At 41.9% G+C, this 23,431-nt stretch overlaps 1 protein-coding gene across 9 annotated transcripts in view; it reads left to right on the top strand.

The window, feature by feature from the left end:
* PBX3 (PBX homeobox 3) overlaps positions 1 to 23,431 on the top strand; it is a 239,621-nt gene that overhangs the window by 3,861 nt on the left and 212,329 nt on the right. For 2 of the 9 annotated variants that reach the window (XM_081847690.1, XM_081847700.1), the window contains exons 1-3: positions 5,444 to 5,904; positions 6,089 to 6,714; positions 7,990 to 8,063. In XM_081847690.1, the coding sequence (XP_081703816.1) occupies positions 6,518 to 6,714; positions 7,990 to 8,063 (271 nt within the window). In that variant the 5' untranslated portion in view covers positions 5,444 to 5,904; positions 6,089 to 6,517. Of the gene's footprint in view, positions 1 to 3,980; positions 4,194 to 4,218; positions 4,420 to 4,501; positions 5,110 to 5,270; positions 5,295 to 5,443; positions 5,905 to 6,088; positions 6,715 to 7,989; positions 8,064 to 23,431 lie in introns of those variants that run through there. The other 7 variants (XM_081847694.1, XM_081847699.1, XM_081847695.1 and 4 more) reach the window with 6 other exon arrangements.

The raw sequence follows: 23,431 nt of genomic DNA on the forward strand, positions 1-23,431 counted from the left end.
TGTTTTCTCTTGTAAAGCTCAAGAATTAGATCTGACTTCCTCCAAACTAGGGATCTGAGCTGCATTAAGAAGCCTCACGGACTTCAGTAGGACTTCCCTCCAACAAAATACTATATTTTACTTCTGCTAGCTGTGTAGCTTTTAAAGGAACAGGAACAGTTTCAAATAAAAGCTGGAATCCTTATAGAACCCCCATATTTGTGCATATCACAGCAGCTCTACAACATAGCTTAGCTCCAAAGTGCCCTTTAATGTTGCTGTTTTTTTAAAGGCAATCCATACCATTCTTCTGTTCACAGGGAAGATGATGCTTTGATGCCTATGATGAACATTCAGTTTAAATTACCGTACTCCAGTGTTATTGGATTACACTCTAATAGTGAGCATATTTGCTCAGATAGCAAACCTCACATTTGCTGAATGGCGCTTTCATGATTCCAACCATGAAATCCTATTCAAGCAGTTGGTCCCTTACCTTTCCCGCCCCGACTTGGCCACAGTGATCCATGCGACGGTCATCTCCAGGCTTGACTACTGTAATTCGCTCTATGCGGGGCTGCCCTTGAAGCTGTCCCAGAAACTCCAGTGGGTACAGAATGCTGCAGCGAGGCTCCTCACGGGGTCTCTGCCATGGGAGCATATTCACCCAGTGCTTTTCAAGCTGCACTGGCTCCCGGTGGAGTACAGGGTCAGATTTAAGGTGCTGCTTTTGACCTTTAAAGCCCTTCACGGCCTAGGACCCTTGTACCTATGGGACCGCCTCTCCCGGTATGCCTCTCCACGGAGAGCCTCAAGGTCCATAAATAGCAACACCCTAGTGGTCCCAGGCCCTAAGGAAGTTAGATTGGCTTCAACCAGAGCCAGGGCCTTTTCAACTCTAGCCCCGACCTGGTGGAACACTCTGTCTCCTGAGACCAGGGCCCTGCAGGATCTGATTTCTTTCCGCAGGGCCTGTAAGACAGAGTTGTTCTGCCTGGCCTTTGGCTTGGAGCCAATTTGATTCCCTCCCTCCCCCCCCCCTCTTTTTCTTTTCCTTCTCCTCCTGCGATGAGGCTACATTTTAATATTTTAATGTTCCATTATTTTAATGTTGTATTTTATTTTTGTTTTTAAGTTGTAATCATTCATCTTGTTTTTATTATTGTTTGTAAGCCGCTCTGAGCCCGGCCTTGGCTGGGGAGGGCGGGGTATAAATAAAAAATTATTATTATTATTATTATTATTATTATTCCTTTTTTTACTCAGAAGTGCCACTGAGTTCAGCAAGCTTGTCAATACTGTCGTATTATAGTATTGCAATCCCAAACATGCTAAGGGTAGCCACAAGCAAGAGGATACTTTTGGTGGTGGCTCCCTAGGCCCAGAATACTTTACGTAGAAAAGCTCACAGCCTGTACCTCTATTGGTGGTTGTTTTTTCTGGCACCAGGTTCAAACTTCTTCCAGACCTTTTAAGTTCTTGTTTGAAATCCCTCTGGCAAGATTGGTGGTCTTAGTTATGATTTCTTTTTTAAAAAATATTTTTTATTAAAGTTTTCAGATTTTACATTTCCACATTAATATCTTTCATTATACCCATACATTCAATGACTTCCCTCCTTTCCCTTCCAAGGTTCTTTTGATTTACCCATAATTTCTGAATATTCTTTCAAACAGTGAAAATCCAGAAAGAAAAGTTTTTGAGTGTGTCCATTTTTCCCTGATTTCCACCCAGACCCTGCTGCCGACTGCAGTACTCTGGATATGTCTGGGGAAACCCTATGTATATTAATCTATTTCAGTCCCCCCCCATTTTACATCCCTTTTAAATATGTTATACTGTTTAATTTACCTTAATACTGCCAGCGTTTGCAACTGTGAATAATTATTTTCTACTCACAAAAAAATTCCCACTTCTCTTTAAATACAGTGGTACCTTGGTTCTCAAACACCTTGGTACTCAAACAACTTGGAACCCAAACACTGCAAACCCAGAAGGGTTCCAGTTTGTGAACTTTTTTCGGAAGCCAAACATGCTCCGTTTTGAGTGTTACGCTTCCGATTTGAGTGCCAAACTGAGGTCTGTCTGTTTTTGCTATTTATTTTGCGTTTTTGTATTTGTGGCTCTTTTTTTTGTGACTGTGTGAAACCCAGTTCAGCTACTGATTGATTGATTGATTGTGTGACTGCAGTACATTGTTTATCGCTTTCATTTTATGGATCTTTGAAGCTTTACCTGCTCATCTTTTGTTTCCCACTCCAGTAATAGGAGTTTAGACAATAGTTTTTCATTATTCTCTAATAAATCTCTTTCAAATTGTGAGCTTTTGTTCAGAAATCCGTTTTTCTTACATAGTTTAAACATATCATACAATTGGTGGTACTGTAATCAGTCTGTTTCTTATTTCTTCCATTGGTTTCAATCTGGGTTCCCTCCCTGAGAGTCTCTATAGGTCGCCCACTGTCTGTCAATGTTAATTCTCTTGATTGTAATAGCTTCCATTGGTGATAACCATAGGGGTGTTTTCCTTTACAGCAGGTTCTTACATTTCTCTCAGACTCTATACAGATTCTTCCTGATCACATGACTTGAAAAACTTGTATATATTTTAGCTTCCCATGCCAAAAACATGAATTTTAGTTCTGCACTAAACAAATCTGTTGTAGCCTGGAACTGAGTGTGTGCAGTGTAGCTGACTTGTGCTGAATGGGACACAATTGTGGCCAGCCTGAAGAAGCAGCAGTAAACCTTGGTGCCTGACCATAAAATCAAGCCAAGCCAGAGGAACTAGAATAATGACAGCACTTTCACTGAGAAAGTGAACTGTGTGTTTGTTTAGGCCCTGGTTGAGAAAAGCTGTCAGAAAGAATTAATGCCAGAATATATTTATGGTATTGCATTAATGGTTTTATTGTGTATTTTAACTCTTGTTGCTGCTGCTTTAGGTTTTTTTGGACACTGCTTAGAGATTTCTTAATGTATTCAGTGGCATATAAATATTCTAAATAAATATGATGGCTGCTTAATTCTGTGCTGTATATGGAATGCTAGCTGATTGGGTTTTTTACATTAGTTTTTTCTTAAGCTTATTGTGTTTTTATTTATTGTAGTATGGTTTCATTGTTGCACTTTTCTTCCTTTGACCAATGCCCTAAACTGCTTGAGAAGTCTTGCAGATGCAATTTCTGTAGTAAACCAGGTAGGATAGTGCTGTCCAGCATTCAGTTATTTGCATTTTTCTGGAAGCAAGCCTAGTTGAATAAAAGCAAGTAGTGCCTCTGAGTAAGCATGCTTGTTGTTAGGCTGCGATTCTGAGCACACTTACTTGGGAGTAAGAAGTGGTGAAGAAAAAAGTAGGAAAGCCGGTACAGTTTTGCTTCCGAGGAAGCATGCCTAGGCTGGACTTAAAACGCCTCTCATGCAAGCGGGACAAATTTTCGGACTTGCATTAAGTTTCCTGAGCGGGGAGATGAAGCCTGCAAGACTGAATATATTAACTAGGCAGCCTGCCCCAAGGGGCACAGCGAGTTAGAGTAAGCACGCCTAGGCTGGCAAAGGGAAGGGAGGGTGTTTGAAGGTTGCCAAGGCGAACAACGGCGCGTCGCGGGGGAGATGCGCCGCGGCCCAACTAACCGGGCCTTTCCCTATGCTGACACCTCCCAGAAGGCCAGCGGTTGCCATGGTGATCATCAAAGGCCGGGGCAGCGCGGCTTTCTTTTAACCCCCTTTCTTCGCGCCGCGTCACGTGCCCGTTCGAACGCACCAATCACAAGTTCCTCATCGAAGAGGGGCGGGGAGAGCGTGTGTTTCTGCGCAGGAGGGGTGAAGGACGTAGGCAAGCTTTTTCTTCTCTACTTTCACCACAATCACATCTGATTGGCTAAGATTCACCCTCTCCGCGCCCTGATTGGTCCGCGGCACATCTGGGTCTTTTATGTGGGGGTTCTTTTACGTTCTGTCTCTGTGTGTGTGTTTGTGATATTATTTGTTTTTGTTTGTCTAGGCCCCGCCCCCAGCTAACTGGAGGGGCGTGACGTATCTCCCACCGCCTCCTCCTAAAACTGTTCGTGACACGCCTCCTTTTCCACCCGCCTCTTTCCCTTCCCGCCCCTTGGTAACAAGACAACCTCAAGAGTGGCGAGTTAGACGTTATTAGCCGCGCCCCCTAAGGGGCAGGACGAAAAGAGCGACGCTCGAGGCACGGCTGAGGGCGGGTAAAGGAGGGCGGGGCCTGGGATGTGGGTCGGGGGCAGCTTCTGAGGGGAGAGTTTGAAAGGCAGGAATTAAGAGCCTAGAAAGCTAAGGCTAGAGAGTCATATGCTGAGGAAGGGTCAATTGATGGCAGGGACTAGGGGAGAGGTGAAAATACAGGGATTAGGGCTGAAAGGATGAAAATTGAGTGGGGGGGGGGTCAAGAAATAACGGTCTTTGGTGGAAGAGGTGAGTTTTCAGGAAACTGAGGGATGGTCAAGAAATGATAGGGGCTAGGATGGAAAAATGAGGGGGTCGTCCAGGAAATTGAGGAGGGGGTGGCAAGAAATAGCAAGGACTGGTATGGAACGCTGAGGGGGTGTTCTAGGAAATTGAGGGTCAAAAAATGAAAGGAGCTGGGGTGGAGGAATGAGGGCTCCTCCATGGCTACCACCAGAAGTGCACCTGGTGAAGCTTTCCCCCATTGCTACATTTACCTGCTTGCTGAGAGAGAAGGGTGAATGGGTGAAGAAATCTCTTCACCTGACGTATTTCTGCTTATCAGTGAGTTGTTAGTGGAAATGCAGCATGATAGGAAAGTAACCCCTCAAGTACAGGTAGAACTGGTGTGTGCAGTCCTCCAACTACCTGAGTGGAATAAGGGGCCCTGACCTCTCTTTCCGTGCTAGTTGCACCCGCCCCGCCCATCTACTAAAGGGGGAACATTGGTTAAAATTGGCAGAAATCTGGACGCGGGGTTGCCAGTTGCATTTAGGCTGCCTCTGCCTTACCCATGATTCGAGCAGTGTTTTGTGGGGGTTGTGGCAATACCAGTAAGGGGTGCTCTAGGAAGAACTAAGGAGAGATGCTTGCAGACACAGAAAATGCCAACGGAGGTGGAGTCCGGGGAGGGATGCTGAGGCTGCCATCCTAGGCGCTGTGAGTTAAATCCTATTGAAATCAGCAGGGCTTCTTAGTTTAAAGAAAAATTGTGGGAGATTAGTCTGTAAAATATCAGCTGCGCTTGTGGATACCGTAATGAAACTATCGCCGAAAGATTTGGAGCGGGGGCTGGTTCTGAATCTATAGTAGCCAGGAGTTCCGAGGGGGCGGGCTCTTGTAGTGTAAGTATCAATGGGGAGGGGCTTTGGAGCAGCTGCCTAGAGGAGGAAGGGGGAGTGGCTCCGGCTGGCTCCCACGTCCCCTCTAGTCTCTCTCTGCTTCTCTCCTCCTTCACAGGGTGACACGTCTGCAGGGTGAGTGAGTGGCATTGGCAGACTGTCAATCCCTCACCAAAGCGGCCATCAAACAACATAAAACACACACAGTCACTGAGCTGCTGGGCTCATAAATTCCAGCTGGCGGATATTTTTGCACATTGCTTTGCAGAGAGTGTGTAATTAATTTTTTTCTTTACTTCTCCCCCCTTTTTTAAAAAACCCCAACATCCGCTCTTTTCTTTTGCACAAGTTGAAACTTTTTTGCTGCTATTTTATCTATCCGTTGCACAGACAAGACAGACATTGGGATCGTTTGTTATGTATGTGTGTGTGTTTTTTTCCGAGACGGGGAAAGGACAATCATTTTTCCCTCCCACCGGCTGCATTTTCTTGTCTACTTTTTCTTGTCTTTTTTTTAAATGTTGCAATTAGGGGCTGGGGGTGTCTGCTTGGTTTATTGTGATTTTTAAAATCCCCTACCGTGTGTCACACTCGTAACTTTAAGGATTTGAAAGTAAGTTTTATCCCGTTCCCCTCTTTTTTCTTTTTCCCCCCCTTGCTGCATTTTTACAAAATTTTCGTCCTCTCTGTTTCCAAGAAAAGGGTTTTCAAAGGAGGAAAAAAAAACAAAGACAAGTAAGAGAAAAGACATAGGCAAGCAACTAACTTTTTTTTCTTTCCCCCCTTCCCCCTTAAAGGAAATAATAAAGCCTTTGGGTGAAGATTTGTACCAAAGGAAAGAAAACTTCAGACACCTTATCAAGGCCGTTTATCCGAACCACAAATATTGTGATGAAAGAAGATTGTAACTAAAGAAGAGAGTGATTTACTGCTCTGGAAAGCAGAAGAGAGAGTGGAATAAACAACGGAGATCCGGTCAAATATCAAACAGTGATTCCCCCTTCTCTCAGGAGCAGGAACTGAAATTCATTACAAGAACAAGAGATTTACTTGCATTTTCTCTCCCCCCCCCCCAATCTTCCAAGCACAAAACCACCTTATCGTGAAGCGCTTCTTTCCCCCCCCTCCCTCCTCCTTCGCCTCCTCCTTCTCCGGCGTGCGGTTTCTTCTTCTGCTGCCTCCGTTGCCGCCTCTCCAAGTGCATTGATTGGGCTGCGGTAGGAGGCATGGATGAGCAGTCCAGGATGTTGCAGACTCTCGCCGGCGTGAACCTGGCTGGCCATTCGGTACAGGGGGGCATGGCTCTGCCTCCTCCCCACGGACACGAAGGGGCCGACGGCGATGGCCGCAAGCAAGACATAGGAGACATCCTCCACCAGATTATGACCATCACGGACCAGAGCTTGGATGAGGCGCAAGCAAAGTTGGTCTCATTAAAACAAAAAATCCCAATGTTGTGTATATATTTGTGTGTGTGTGCATGTGCGCGCGTGCGTGTGTATGTATGTCTGGTGCGCTCGTGTGTGTGTTTATATGCGTGGCGCTTTTTGTTGTTGTTTCGCTCCTTGCTGTCTCCTGCTGGGACCAAATATTCTTGCAATTAAGACAACCCTTTTAATACTAGAGGAGAAATGCGCGGGGGGGGGGGCACAGACCAGGGGCAACAGCCTGAGTTGGTCTGAATATGGGAGAGAGAGAAGAAGCACAATATACATGTGCAAAGATTCCTTTCTCCCACCCCCACCCCAAAATCTGTCTTATTGCACTAATGCTTGGAGCTGGGCTGTTGCTGATAACCTTTCCTTTATTAGGATGATGCCCTCATTTAAGGGGTGGGGGTAGAATCGGCCTGCCATCCCATGCTGCTCTCATCTTGGAGGGTTTGCGTTTTCTTTCAAAGAAGTGTGAACTTTGTAGTGCTCTGCACAACCCCCAAATTGGTGTTTCTCTGGAGTTAGATTGATTTAAAAATTAAAAGAGTGAGGAACTATTACAGGGTGCAAGAGATTGGGAGAAACAGTTCCTCCCCTCCTTTTTTTTTTCCTTAAAAGAAATTATTATTTTTAATATAAATTGCAGTAAATACAAAACAAAGCATATACTTGAACTCTGGAAAGCCCCTCTCTTCATAAATCAGTGATGATGATATAGCAAATTGGAAAGCTTTGACAAGCTGTGATTTATGCATGAGAAGAAATGGAAGGAAATTTTCACATCAGGTTTCTGGGGTTTTGTTTTTTAAAAACAACAACGATAATTTTAAAATGAAACAAAACAAAAACTTCTTCGGTATCTCTTCCTGGCTGTAAGTGGCAGGCAGGGCGGCTGGGGTTGACTGGGTTTTCTTCTTGTCACTTAGTCTTCACTTCCTGATGAAGGAGAAGGCAGTTGACCCTCTTGCCACCCACCCCAACTCAGTTTGCACCTATGGTGATTAAGTTCAAACATCCTTACCTTTCTCCTTAACGTAGGTACTCTGTCCACATTGGGATCACTCCTGTTGCCCTCTTGAGCCTAGCTTCAGCCTTCCCCATCAAAAGCTATACCCTTATTCCTTGTCAACTTTAGTTATTCCTTTGCATAGATCAGAATGCAAAGAGTAACATGTAAAGACTTCAGTTAAAAATTATTTTCCCCTCCTTTGCATTAAGATGCCAGGCTTGTGCTAATACCTTTTAAAAAATCTTTTATTTTGCAGAAAGCATGCACTGAACTGCCACAGAATGAAGCCTGCTTTGTTCAGTGTCCTCTGTGAAATCAAAGAGAAAACAGGTAGGAGACCACAAGTTACACAGCTTTTGAAATGAACCCCTTTCCCTCTCTCCCCCCAATAGGTAAACATTGCAATATACTTCTCTCAGCGAGCTCTAGGAGAGCTGCTTTAGGAACCGCAGCCATCTTTGATCATCACCTCCTTGTCTGTTTCTGATCTTTGGGTTGGGAGGTAGAGGCGAATGTAATCAATCAAGAATGCTTTTTTAAAAAAACAATTCATAATCCTGCTGCAGAATGAAATGTAAATGAAAATGGTAGTGTATCACCTATTCAGGGTAAATTCCCCCTCTCGCTGCAGTCAGGGAAAGTAAAAGCAAGGATCCGGCTTTCTTTCCCCTCCTCCTCTGCCTTGTTTTGAGTATCTGCTTCTTAAAGAAGCAATGCAAGAGGCTGGAGAAGCCAATTACAGCCAGTGGCCCCTCTGTGTGAGAGACCGAAAGAGCCAGCAACTTTCTTGAGCCACTCTTGTATTTATGATTTTGTCAGTGCCAGTTTATATGTAACTGAAAGGAGTCAGTCAATAGCTCTGAGCTCCCACATTTTGTAGGAAAATTATGGGTGTTCAGATGTGCTTTGGGAAGACATTCTTGACCTGTGTTCTATGCACATCTTTACACAGAGGGGGGAAATACATATATGTACATATATTTTCTGTGGATATTTTTGGCAAGAGACTTTGCCTCTGAAAATGGGGGCAACATGTCAAAGAAAAAGTACCTAATCAGAGAAAGCATCTTGTAGAACTAAGGCTAACAGGACAGTAGAGCTGTGTGCTTTCACACTGAATGAAGTGTGAGAGACTGAAAACCACCTTCTCAACAATTGGGTCCGCAAGAGATAAATACTGTATCTTAATGTTCATAATTCAGCTCACAAAGCTGAAATTCTACTTTCAGACATTTGATCTGAGTTGTCACTAACTGCGATTAGCATCTGTGTGGCACTTGACTTCAGCTTATTGTTGTTTGTATAGATCTTCCAAAACTCCCTCCCCCGAACTGCATGGCACGCTGAAAGGCCTGGTAGATACTGCAAGTGTAAGCATGTCTAAGGAAGGCATACTGCTTGTGGGCATGATAGAATAGAAATGCTGGAATATATAAAAGCCAGTGAGTTTTTAAAAACAATAAGAAGCAGGCCTTTTAAAAGAGGTTCTGTACCTCTGTGTGTGTACAGGAAATCCAGCAATGTCTGTCTTTTAGTATAGCAGTTATTTTAAAAATGCTACAACAATCCTGCTGTCAAGCAGTTGGACTTCTTATTCTTTAATATAAAGATGATGATAAAAATGCCTTGTTGTTACAGTAGAACTTTGTGCACATACTCTGTACCTAATGGGGGTGGGGGAGTCAAGGAGATGAGAAATCATTAATAGTAAACAACCCCTGACTGTATTGGAGCTACTGTAAAAGGAAGAAAATGCTGAAAGTGTCCCATGACCTCTTGGGCAGCACAAGGTCTCCAGCAGCCAAAGTCCTTAAAGTCTCTGTGTCCTTAATATTTTAGCTTCCACCGAAAACTAAACTCTTCTCTTTTGGCAGAAGTCAAAAACTATGTATTGACAACAGCAGATTTCAGTTATGTAGGTTTGGGTCCCTGTGATATTTTTTTCACAGACAGCTTAAACCTTGTCTATTTGAAAGAAAAGTTTAGTTGACCAGTGTCAAAGGCGAGTTCAGAAGAAAGAAAGTCCTTTTCCGGGCTAAAGCACTGCTGGCATAGGTTCTATGCTAGAAGAAAAGAGGCTGATAAGTTATCTGGAATATTGGGTGAATTTGGTCACCAGCTAAAATGTTGTTCTGTCATCCACAAGTTATATTTTTCTATGAAATAATGGAGGCATAACTTTATTGATTACACAAATAATGAGGTATATGGTAGAGCAGTACTCATAATCTAAAGCACAGTCTGGCATGCAGGAAGGACATATTTTAATTATTATTTTTTGTTCTTTCTGCCTTCATATAAACTCTTGTAAATAATAATTGTTGATACAAAGTACCTCTTTTGTGGTCAACAAATCAAGCAATATTTGTTGTTATGCATCATTTTGTGTCTGTTTAAACTGTGATGGTTTTGGCATATACATTTTGACATAACTTTGTTAGCATATTTGGATACTTTTCTCTTAGTGTTTGCAGTTGTTTTATTTTTTATTTTTATTTTGTTTAATTGTTGCATGTCATATGTTCTAAAAGATATGTTAAAAAATTAAAAACAACAACAACAACAAAGGGATGGCTTCTCCATCTGCGCAGAAGTGCAGTCCTTACCAACTCAAGAAGCTTAGGAGTGGTGGAATTGATATGTTGAGTGATTGATGAAGGAAAAATGCATCTCCCCTCCCCACCCCCATGAGTTTTTATAAGGCAACTCTCATTCAGGATTGCCCATCTGAGATGAAATGGCTGAGTACACATTAGCAAGGGAAGCATGAAAGCAAATTCTTGCATATCTTGTATTGTCTTATTCTGGAAGGGGGGGGGGGGAAGGCGATTTCCAAATCTTCCTCCAGTGTTCTGATCCACTCTTAGGACTCCCTTCTTTCCTAATATTTTACGCTGTTTTTTTTTTATATACTTGTATGTTTCCATATAAATTTTAAACTTTCAGAATAAAGACGTGTGTGTGTGTGTTGTTGTTGTTGTTGTTGTTGTTGTTGTTGTACCAGTGCGATTCCTGCCCCATTTCCCTGCCACCCCTCTGCTATTCTACTATGTGATTTGATCCCAGTAATTCCAGGCAGTTTCTTTGTTTCTTTTGCTTTACAAAAATGTAGCATAGTAAAAGAGAAGCATTTGTTTTCCTCCATTTCTCATAGAAAAAAAATATTGTCATTACTCTTTGATAGGGAAAATGGAGAAGTAAGATTGAAAGTGGGAAAAGGGAGGCACATAGTAATCTTGGCCTAAAACAGTAATATTAGACTTGTTTGTTCTGGTAGACCTAGGGTGGTGCTGTCTGAAACTGAAAAGCAATGCTTTTATCTATGAAGATAATTAGAATTATTTGCAGTCAGTGATAAATTTGACCACAAGATCCTTAAACATACTGTACTTAAAAAACACACACCACACAACTTACAAGTACTGCCTTGTAGGGCTAAATATGTATCTCTTCTCGGGTTCTGAGGTACTTCACAATCATTAAAATTGTCTGCAGTAATTGTTTATTTCCATTTGTATAAACGACCATGTTGAAAATAATTCATTTATGTTTATAGGATCTGATTGGATAGGTGTGCTTATCTTTCCTTTTTAAAAATACAGGGGTATTCTTTTAAGGGCAGGGAATATAAGAAATAGCTGTAAATGATATTCTGTCTCCCGCACTGATATCTAGATATCTAGAGGCAGGTCAAGGTAATAGGCATTTCAAAACGGCATCTGTTTTGATTTTTAACACAATGGGAGAAAATGAACCATAAAACATTGGGAGTCCTCTACTATTGTGTTACGGCTTTCCTATTAATCTGTACCTTTTATTTCTGTCATGCAAAATCCAAAGTTATTTGCTAAGGTTGCTTGTTTTGTTTTGTTTGCTACCCCTTCTTGTTTAAGGGGTTCCTAGTCTGATCACCCCAGCCTCCAGCTCAAAGGCGATGTATCTGAATTAACTTAATATGAGAGTACATTAATTCTGACGGTTTCTAAAGCAAGTTGGGAATTGCAATCATTTCCCGGCAGACTGTTCATGACTGAGATCTGAACCAGTATCTGAGCTTTGTTGTTTAGTCGTGTCCGACTCTTCGTGACCCCATGGACCAGAGCACACCAGGCACTCCTGTCTTCCACTGAGTATCTGAGCTATATGTTCTAAATTTCTGCATGTGAATGTGTGTGTGCTTGTATGAGTGAAAAAAAGAATTGTGTCTGTCTTTCTTTAAGAGTCAAATATGACAGCTGCCAACCAAACCCTAATTTAATGCCACTACAACCCTAAATCGCATTCATTCACTAGTAACTCCTAATGGCATACATGATACCTTGCCAGATTTGTGGCCTTTGTGAGGTTTATAAACGGGGACTGACTTAGGGAGATAATAAAACTTAATGAACTTCTTGGGTACAGGAGGTGTCTGCAGGTCTGTTTCCATGGCTCAACAATTTATTTAAAAGTTTTTAAAGTAGCAATTTTTTAGTCTCCCGTCCTTAATGTCTCAAGTCCTCATATCAAAAACTTGTTTTGTTTCCCCTCTTAATAGAAATGCCTTAGTCACACATGTGAACTGAAATTAACAATAGAGTTAACTTCTTGTTTCCAACATATGCCAAAACCATTGGTGTTATTGTTGCAGTTGTAACTAGCCATGTAATGCCACTCCGCAGAGAACATTTCCTATTATCTCTCTGTAGCCACATGGGTGTTCAAGGGCCAGCTCATGAATATGTCTTACTTTCATCTCTTGTAGTTATGCAGACTAGTCAGTATAATGCAGCAAGACCTTAATGATTTCCTTCTGTTGTAAGATATTGAAAATAAGTAACAAGTCTCCATCTTAAAAGAGCAAAAGAACTGTTTCCATTGAACTTTTCAGTAATCACAAGCTGGCATAGACACTGTAGAGGTAAAAAACCCCAGTGACTAATATTTAAACTGTTTAAAAGTTTGACCGGGTTGCTGTTCTTGAAAGTAAATATGAGGTTGTGATATGTTCAGCTGGTTTAAAGTTATTTTGTTTTAACCTTAATTGCTTCAGAATGAGGATTGTAATCTTCCCCATTCTCTCCCCCCCCCCCACTCTGTACTATACTGTTAGGAATTAAATTAAAATGCAGGGCTCACTGTCAGTGGTATTCTTTACTACTACAAACCGAATGAAGTAAAAAAGGAAAAATCTTTCACGTAACATCACGTAACACACAAAAACATTGAAGTCCCATTGCTATTCCTGTAGTGGTTCTCTAACAAGTTTGAGTATGTGTTCGTCTCTACTTTAACCTTCCTTATTAGTGTTTTTCTCTTTTAAAAAAAACAAAAACATACAAAATATTTTGTAAGCCCACCATCTCAGTGCTTTTAATATTTGATTGTAACAAACCTGTTACTGCACTGCACCTTTGCCAGAGGACCTTGATGTATTGAAGTACCGAATAAGCCGCAATTTGATTAGAAGTGATCTCTCGCTTCTTCTTTTTCTTGCCATTTTCTTCTCCAGGAACCTATAAGATATAATCAGAACTGCTTAACTCAGTCTCTGTGCTGTTTTTTTTTTAAAAAAAGAGGACACTTAATTTGTTGCTTTGACACCAACATATCCTTGCATATTTTAAAATATTTTAAACGGATTATGAGCTGTCATCCAATATACTTCTGTAATGTTCCTTCTAACTTAGATCTCTTTTGCATCAAATCAAAAAATGAATTAATGTTACGGCTAGGTATAGGTTAGTGTGAGACTGTCTAGGCCAGGCCTTGCTGTACAGATTTTAATAGATTTGTCAACTCAATTCCTACAGCTCTTGATGAGAATTCCTACAGCTCAATGAGAAATGCCCATTTATGTGCCCTGTGAATATTATGTGATCTTTATTTAATTCAGACAGCAAGCTACTCAAAAGGCATATATCGGAATCAGTATCGCAAACATCTGAAAAGCTTCATTTTATAGAGTACAAAACAGTGAGCGTGAGATATTTATCTAGTTGTTTTTTGTTTGTTTTTAACTTCTCTGTAGCATTTCAAGCCTCAGAGAACAGGCTAGCTGAATGTTTAAGATGCATGGGAATGACTAATAAGGTTGTATACCAGCAACTTAACATAAATCTAGAGCAGGGTAGTTTTTGTCTTCCTCCCCCTGTGTATCACTGATTGAATGAGATGTAGATGTTTCTATGAATTGACATCAGGAGAAGAATGCTTTGGTGGATCTTCTTCCTTCTCCTAGCAGTCATGTTTAATGTCATTCACTTATCAAGATGATCAGCACAGTTCTGATAAAAACTTACCTAACACACTCCCTTCTTTAACCACTAGTTTGACCTTTTGTCATGTTTGCATTTCTTTGCTAGACAATTCATATGTTCTGATTAGGACTGGAATAAATAATTTACAGAAATAACTAATGTGAGCAACTGAAATTTCTGTTTGGTTTTTGCACCTCCTGCTTTCCCTCCCTCCCCTGTTTAAGAAATGTATGTATAGGGTAGTTCATCAACCAAACTGATAAATTACACTTTTCAACTGGACATTACAGCTATTCCAGTGTTATCTATACAACATAGTCAAACAAGGGACTTGCATATGGAGGCAAATGAAGTGTGAGGCTGCACCAGCCTGTGCATTTTTTTTCTCTCAGAAGGTGCTACTTGCATTTGTCTTGAGCCGGGAGTTGGAGAAGGAAATTGGTGTGCTAATTTGGCATTCTGTCATCAAACCTTGACCCTTATTGCTTGTCTTTTAGAAAATAGACATGTAGCAAACCTTTCAGTTGGAGTTTCTTCTTCTTTCATATGTATATTGTTTATCTAGCTCCTATGATCGTTTAAAAAAATACGCATATTTTGCAAGATAAACGATAGAGCTCTTCAGCTATATGTAATGATCGTCATCAGTTACTGCTGGTTCCAAGAGCTCGGTCTTCTTTGGTTGAAAGTGAGGCAATTATTCCTGAGAATCTGATTGAATCCAGTATTTCTTACAAGGTGTATCGCTAACTAGGTTTGATCAAGATCAGAAATGTTGCCAAGTAGAAACTAAAGTCTGTCCTTGCTCTAAAGCTATACCTGAGTTGGATTTAGCACTTAAATGCTGTCGCTTGCTGAAGGGGAAATCCATTTTCAGCTGTAGTCAGATAACTCTGGCGAAAGGATGAAAAGAGTTTGTTCAAGCAGCAGATATTTGGGGTGGGAGTTCTTATTTCCACTTCTTGGCATCTTGCCATGCTTTATATTATTCTTTAACCTGTATATCTGATCTTACTGTCAAGCAGGTAGTTTTTCACATGTATGTTTTGGGGCTTATTTGTGTGTGAGTATCATACAAGGATGAAACTCTTTCCCCCTTATTTTTAAAAACCTTGATAAGTTATGTTTTTGGCATACATCATGAAGCAAACCTATCCATCTCAAGATCTCTTCCCATGCAATCTAAATTAAGATTCTATGCGGGCCCTTACAGATGCTGGTAACTTTTGGCAATTATCATTTTGTTTGGTGAGCAGTAGTAAAACAGTGTGCGGTAAAAGTGTTTAGAGGGAGAAAGGATAAATAAATGGGACAGTTTTGCAATGCAAAGTGGTTTGGGGTGTTTTTTGAGGATTTCTTGGCTCTTGCTTAACTGCTATTGTGAAGCCTGGAGCAGATTTTTTCCCATTGCTAATGCCCTAGAAGTATTAATTCACTTTGATATGCTAATTAGAGGGCATTATGCAAGAAATGAGATTAAGTGGCAGCATGAAGCCATTTGCCTGTCAGTAAATTGAGAGCTTTAGCATCAGGAGGAGCTTTGTGTGTGTGTGTGTGTGTCTGTGTGTTTTCCCTGAGTTTCTCTTGGTTTTGCATATAAATAAAATTGATTGAAAGGTCTAGAGAAGCTTCTAGAACATTGGTGGTTCTTCTCTTCTCTTCTCCTCCCCCACCTTTCCTTTTATGATTATTTAAACTTTGTGTTAGAGACTTTCTCTGCATATTAATTGATTTAATGGGAGACAGTGAACGTGAAAAATTCCTTTGTGTTTCACTGGCAGTACTTAAGAGAAAGGAAAGTGCAATCTTGCGTTGGGTGGCATTTCTGACTACCTCTCTTCCCTCCCCTCCCCTCCACTGACCTGTACATTTATGATGTGGTGCTGTAAGACCCTTCTGTGCAGCAGCCTTGAAACGGATAACGGCAGACTTTGGTTTTGGCCTTTGAGATAGCATGATGAAGGTTTGATTTCAAGAGTAACACCAAACAAATAAGTTGCAAAGTAGCAGCAAAGCCCTGGTGTCCCCCCACCCCCACCCCCACTCACTCCCGGAGTTCCCCATGAATTGGTAAGCAGTTCACACACATACATAGTTCAGAAAGAAAATGTTGTGTTGTGTGTGGATTTTATTTGCTATTAAGGAATATGGGAGAAGTTTTAATGGTTGACCTTACAATCGGTAAGAGCAAGTAATTCAGAGTTAAAACGTATGTTCTAACCTTAATTTGATTAATTGCACTTGTTGTTGGAGCTCATATAGTGTATTATTTCTGTGTAATAAGCCTCTCATGGCAATAGGATAACTGGTGGTAATGTAGGTTTTGATCTAACTCAGATCATCCCAACTCCATTACCCATTTCGGATGCTTAGCTTCTGTGGTATTCAGAATATTGATGCACAAAGAAGCATTGAAGAAAAAATATAAGAGTGTGAATGAGCATGTGCACACAGAAAAAAACTGTCTTACTGTTTTTCTGAGTCTGCTTAGTGTGTGAAAGCTTGTACTTTTTTTTTTTTTTACACCTTAATATCCACAGCTAGCGAAGGTCAAATTCCTCTCTAGTTCCCTCTGTGCTCTGCCTGACAGTTCCTTGTGAAATAAGCTAGGCTGAGGGCTGAATAACATTTCACACTCTTAAGTACTTTGATATGGATATCCCAGTGCAAAATACATATGGTGATGCATTGACTGTAAGTGATGAAAAGGCATTTTCTGAATAGCTGGACTCCTCTTTTCTGGGCACAGACAGGGGCCCCAGTCCTTCCCTGCTCTTTATTTCTATATATACTGTGGGGAACTCTTGTCATTTTGGTGTATGCCCATTCATAAACAAAATTCTGCAGTGTGTGTGTGTGTGTGTGTGTGTGTGTGTGTGTGTGTGTGTGTGTAGTTGAATATACCTTCTATAGTACAAAGCTATAACTGAATGGGCCATAGAGAGATTTTGCATCTCAAAATGCCTAGGATTTATTTCCTCAGGTTTAACTGCAACTAGCCATTTAACTGTAAAAGGCTAAAAAGCCCACCAGAATGTGAGAATCAAAGGCAACTACAGGCAATGACCAATTTTTGACCCTGGCGTGCGTTGGTGGAGTCAGCATAAGCCTGCTCTGCCCCATTATGGCCCTTCCCTTCCCCATTATGCTTCCTTTTCCAACCACTATCCTGTCACTGCAAAGTGCGTGTGCACGGTTGTGCGTCAAGTGGATGCGTGTAAAGCAGTTGTTGCCTGTAGAACAATTCTGGTATGACTTCCACAGGACTATCATAATAAACATGGGGGTATGGTGCCCTTATTGAAACAAAACTTGATGGCTAAAAATAGGATGAAAAGGCTTAGTTAAATCAATGTTTGTTCTTTTTGGTCAGAACCTTTTCTCTTCATTTTAAAAATCATTTTGGATTTGGAAAAAAATTGACTGACTAATGCCCAAAGAAAATTTCCTTGTAAGAAGTAACTTTGGATTAGTAACTAACTGTTCATTTCTGAGCCTTAGCTCCCATAACAAAAGTGCTCTTGAGGAATGTTTTTTGTTACCTGCTGCCTCCACTATATTAATGTTGCTCAGGGTTCATTGCAATAAAGGGGAAACTTCATGAATAAAATAAAGGAACTGAATCCATTTCTGATTTGAGGTACAGCACTGTCAGTTAGTAATATTGCAACTAGGTTGGCTAACTGGAGCTTGAAGTAGTGGAATGGCTGGAAGCAGAGAAGTGGTGGGAGGCACCAGTTGGGGAACCCCCAGGGGCAGAAGGCTCAGAGACAGGGGAGTTGTGGTGGGTCAGTGATGCAGTGGTCAGAGGGAGAAGTCACTGACACTGGTGTGTTTATTGCTGACCCACTTCTTGCAAGTTTGAGATCACTGGCTCAAGGGCTCCTGATCCATTGAGTTCTGACTCAAGACAAATGATGATGCTGGGTCCGAAGTTGGTTTTACCTCTGCCTCTGGTGCCCCTTCCTATCTGAGTCTGAGCTTGAATTCAGGCCGCTGCTTCGGATGGGGGATCCTGATGCAAGTGAGGTGGAAATTTACTCTGCATGGCTCTTTTTCTCCTGTGGCTCTCTGCCTCCTGGAACTCTCACCCCACGGAAGTTTGTCTAGTGCTATCTCTGTGCAGAGATGTGAAAGCTAGGGGGGCATCTGAAAAATTGGGAGGTCATTTTTATTTATCTCCTAATTTTTTAGAATATTTTGGAAAACCCCTGAAACAATTGTATGGGCAGGAGGGGGGGATGTTTCTACCTGTCAATTTTCACATCCCTGGGCCCCACCCTGGACTTTCACATCTGTGTCTCTGTTATCTCTTTGGTGCCAGGCAAATTCTTCATCCAGCCCTTCTAGGATGTTTTCCAAAGATTTGTTTGGTTTTTAAATGCTCATCTCTTGTGACTTTATTTTGCTGTATATAGCTTTATAGTGTGTAACGTTCCATGTTGTATATTCAGATTAAAAACGATATGTATATTGAAAGTTAATCTTATTGATAATTTTAATGCATATTTTGTTTCATGTAAACATCTTAGAGACTTTTGCAGTTTAGTATACAAATTCTGTTAAATGCTTAAAATGTTAATTTGGAAATAAGTCCCATTGTGTTCAAAAAAGCTTACTTTCAGGTAAGTCTGCAAATAATTGATGGTGGAAATTTCCATGGATTCAGGTGGAAGTGGAGTCAGTCTGTGTACAAGTCATAGGTTGATCGCTTGGTTGTCCTATCTGTAAGGTAAAGGTAAAGGGACCCCTGACCATTAGGTCCAGTCGTGACCGACTCTGGGGTTGCGGCGCTCATCTCACTTTATTGGCCGAGGGAGCCGGCGTACATGTGGCCAGCATGACTAAGCCGCTTCTGGAGAACCAGAGCAGCGCACGGAAACGCCGTTTACCTTCCCACCGGAGCGGTACCTATTTATCTACTTGCACTTTGACGTGCTTTTGAACTGCTAGGTTGGCAGGAGCAGGGACCGAGCAATGGGAGCTCACCCCGTCGCTGGGATTCGAACCGCCAATCTTCTGATCGGCAAATCCTAGGCTCTGTGGTTTAACCCACAGTGCTACCCGTGTCCCGTCCTATCTGTATGCTAGTTATAATGCCATTTGCACATATAATGTGACATTTTATTATGTGCTTTTCATAGTTTTAGACCTACTGTAGACCTACTGTAGACCATGACATACAGCAGTTTCCCTCGACTTGGTGCCCTCCATGGAAGCTTTGCTTGGTGTTTGAATTTGAGGTCAGATTTATCAGATCTTTATAGTGGAGGCTGGTTCATCAGGAGCAGCCCCAGTCTGCCTCTACCAGCCTGCTTTTTATTTACAACTAGTGGGGATGTTTCTCTGTTTTGGCATTCCCTCCAGCATTCCTCAGATGAAAATAGGGACATTCTATTCTACATTCTCTTCCATCTGCAGTTCCATCTGTGTGCCACAGGGAGAGAGGGTTTTTCCTTCCCATTCAACTAGAGACAGCAAAAGGGAGCTGGAGTGCTCAAGTGATAGGAGGCTGTGGAGATGAAGCATCTCTCCTTGACAGTGCTGCAGCTCATACCAGAGCATCAAAATATTCCACACGTTTTATTTTGTTTCAATAAACCCAGGACTTGTGCATTGGATGTGTATTGGGCTAAATAACAGGCTGGAGATATATATACACACCCCTTCCCTCCCTCCCTCTCTCCATATATTGTTCTCTTACCTTTGCCTCCTCTCTCTCTCTCTCTCTCTCTCTTTACTCTTATGGTGCAAGCCTGGATGCTTGTCTCCTCAGGAAGTGTAAGGGAATTTGCTCATAGGAAAGTGGGAGATGTGTGCCTTCCATTGCAATGTACGTTGAATGCATGGTGTGTACAGTAGATTGTAAGTTCCTGCAGGCAGGGACCTGATTATTCCAATGCCGCTCTATGTGCACACGCACTTGCAACAACAAAATAATCATAGTAATAAAAATATGCTAATACAAGGGAGGTATTTCCCTTACACTGGTAGTGGACAGCTGGATACCTCCATGTATATATTTAAGGCTGTAGTCCTGTACAGTATACATTTACCTGGGAGTAAGTCTCAATGAATTTAAGTGTTTGCTTATGAGTAGACATACATAAGGCTTGCACTGCATTTTGACCTGAACAACACACAGTTTTGCGGTCTCCTTCTACGGATTGCAGCAGCCCAGCAACCTGATTCAGCACATACTTACACAGGAGCCGGTCACATTATGTTTAGGAGTGCTTATCCTCACGTGTATGCAGAAGATTGCATCCTGGTACCCCACTTTCTGTATAAGGTTATTCAGAAGTAAGTCCCACTTGATTCCAGGTCATTGTTTGTGTGCAGTAGGACCATGTGCATATTTACTCTGAATAAGATTTCATTGAGGTTGGTGGGAGTAATTACTTCCCCTTCCCTAAGAAACCTAGCTTTACTCTTGTCTGCCATCTTATACACACCTACTCAGAAGTTAGCTTTGACTCATTCAATGGAATTTACTCTCAGGTAAAGGCATGGAGAGATGGAGTGAAGTGAACAAAGGCTGGTCGCCTCCCTGTTGAAAGGATCCAAGGAGGCAGCAAGATATACAGGCATAACTGGGCAACCACCCTTCCTTCCCTGGCCAAGAGGGCTGAGTTCTTCCAACCAGTGCCTGGGAATGAAACCAAAAAGCAAACCCTTAGGGAAGGAGGCATGAGAGATCTGACAGGGTCCTAGAGGCCACCTTTCTTTCCCCCCAAAGCCTAGTACAGTAAGCACTATCTGGGAAGGATCCCTCATGCCTCCTTCCTAGTATTGCTGCTGCTGGCCCAGAAGCTGCTTCCCCTAGCTGGGGGAATTTGGGACTCTCTGTGACTGAGTAAGAAAGAGGCTGTGATTGCTTAAGGGTTTTCGTGAGTGTACTGGCATTTTCGTGGCCCTTGGAGGATATGCAGTGGATCCAGGGGCATACCTAGGGGTTGGCAAAACTGGTCCCCAGTAGGGGGCCAGCCCTGGGGGGGGGGACAAAAATCACCTCAGATTGCTCCGACTGAGGAAAGAGAGTTAATTGTGTGGGAGGCATGATAGCCAGATTGCCTGGATGGCATTTGCTTCAGAATAAATTAAGATCACGGGTGGGTGGGGTGATGGGACGGATGGTGTCAGCTCCACTGCTTTTTTCATACCCACCACCTACAGGGACTTTTAACTTCTGCCAAATTTTGTGTGCGTGTGCAGTCCCCACGAGTCTTGGGGGACCTGAGTGGATCTGCCTGCCTCCCTCCTCTTGCTGCTGGGCTGGGCTGTTGCATTGCTGCTAATATGTGCCTGACTGGGTGAGGGGAGGGGACCCTGGATGAGGTGGTGGTGGTTCCACTGGCACCTTGGTCCTTGTGCAGGACTTGCTAGTGGCTATTGCGGTAAAGTGATTTTTTTTTCTTTAGGGGGTGCCAATGCAGCTCCTTGCCAAGGGTACAAGGGACGCCTAGGTATGCCTCTGTATGGAACCACCTGCTTATTGATTTTCCTTCCTTCTGCCCTTCTACTCCCAGTGGGCATGAGCTACAACTGGATCTGAAATACAAAGGGACGGAATTTAAATATATTTAAATACAGTGGTACCTCGGGTTAAGTACTTAATTCGTTCCAGAGGCCAGTTCTTAACCTGAAACTGTTCTTAACCTGAAGCACCACTTTAGCTAATGGGGCCTCCCACTGCCGCTGCACCGCCAGAGCACGATTTCTGTTCTCATCCTGAAGCAAAGTTCTTAACCCGAGGTACTATTTCTGGGTTAGCGGAGTCTGTAACCTGAAGCGCATGTAACCTGTAGCGTATGTAACCCGAGGTACCACTGTATAGTAATGTTACTATATTTACACCCCATTTTCAGTCACTCTCGAATGATCTTGTATAGTGAAGATGTACAGACCGATACTATTAGAACAAGAATACATAGGGGCATGTCTGGAAATCTTCTGGTTCCTAAGCATTGATGATACAGTTCAAGTTCCAGGCTGCAAGGGCAAGTGGAACTACTGATTGTAAAGACACCTGCCAACAGACGCAGCCCCTCCATTTGAATTTATAACCACATAAGAGAAGATTACTTGCTTGTTGTTTTTGAGGTTATTCTTTGAAGGATATTTTAGACACTGAATTTCTGGCTTCATTGATTACAATGGAATATTTATTTTATTTGCTTTTACAGCTTACATCCTGCCCTTTGTCGTAGGACTCCAGAATAATACAGTGAACAAAAATAATAATTAAAACACAATAACAATTAAACTAGATAAAATACCAGCAGCATTTTTTACATTAAAAAAAAAATTCTTGGGGGCAACTCAACAACATTTGCTTAATTTTCTAGTAGTTTGTTGTGACAGAACTGGCCTATTGGTAGTAGTCTTACTAATATTGAAAGTGTGTCTCATATGCATCGATGCTTAATTTACATTGCACCTGACTTTATGGGAGCAGATTTTTCTTCCCACCTGGCTTCCAAAATTTTGCAAATAAAATTGCACCCTGCTAATAACAGTATGTATCAGCCTCCCCCTCCCAGGAACAGAGTAGCATTTTCCTGCCTGGTGACCTAACCTTTGGCCTTCCCTGATGTTTACACCTGGCTCCAATTTCCCCACTGTGCACCTCCTCCCCAAATTTGCAAGGGGTTGGACTACATGGCATGATCACATGCCAGAAAAGTTTCAGGGTGCCCCCCCCCGGCAGCTGCCATGTTTATCCAAATAAATATTTGCTTATGTGTCACTTTTCTTTTTTTAAAAAAAGTGAAATATTTTTCTTTTGAGGGTGGCAGCAGCAATGGAAATGACTTTACAAAGAGCCAGTCAATCTATATTCTGCATAGCCAACTTCTGCTGAAAAAAGAAAAAGGTGATCCTGACTCCATTCTGAAGCTTATACTGTAGATCTGTCCAAAGGGGGGCAAGTGCAGTTCCACAATGGTTTTATAAATCAATATATATTGTATTACTATTTTGTGTTTAAACCCCTTTATTTACATTTTAATCACTTTTATGACAGTTCTGCCCCAGTGAGATTTGATAGGCAGGTACTGTAATGAGCCCTTTTCAAGTAGTGGTTCAACAATTGTTGAATACCTTTCCCATGGAGATCTGTTGGGTCCCTTCTCTTTGTGTTGGATGGAAGGTTTTGTTTTGCATAAGCAAGACTTTAGTTTTGTGAGGTTTTTTTGCCATTATACTGCAATTGGCTTTTAACCAGCTGTTATGGATTTGTTTTTATCCATTTCCAGTGCCTTTGGTTTTATTTTTGTGTATAGTTTACGTTTCTGGTGCGTTATTTTTTTTTAGATGTTTTGACCTGGGGACAGGAAAAGCATGATAAATTCATAAATCTAATCTAACAGTCATGCAAGATAAACCTAGATTATCCGTTGGTGCTGGTGCAAGCAGAAATCTGATGGTTTGTTTAAGGCCAACCAGTCTGTTTTGTGG

This window comes from Podarcis erhardii (assembly GCF_964252035.2).
Source record: "Podarcis erhardii genome assembly, chromosome: Z".
NCBI classification, from domain to species: domain Eukaryota; kingdom Metazoa; phylum Chordata; class Lepidosauria; order Squamata; family Lacertidae; genus Podarcis; species Podarcis erhardii.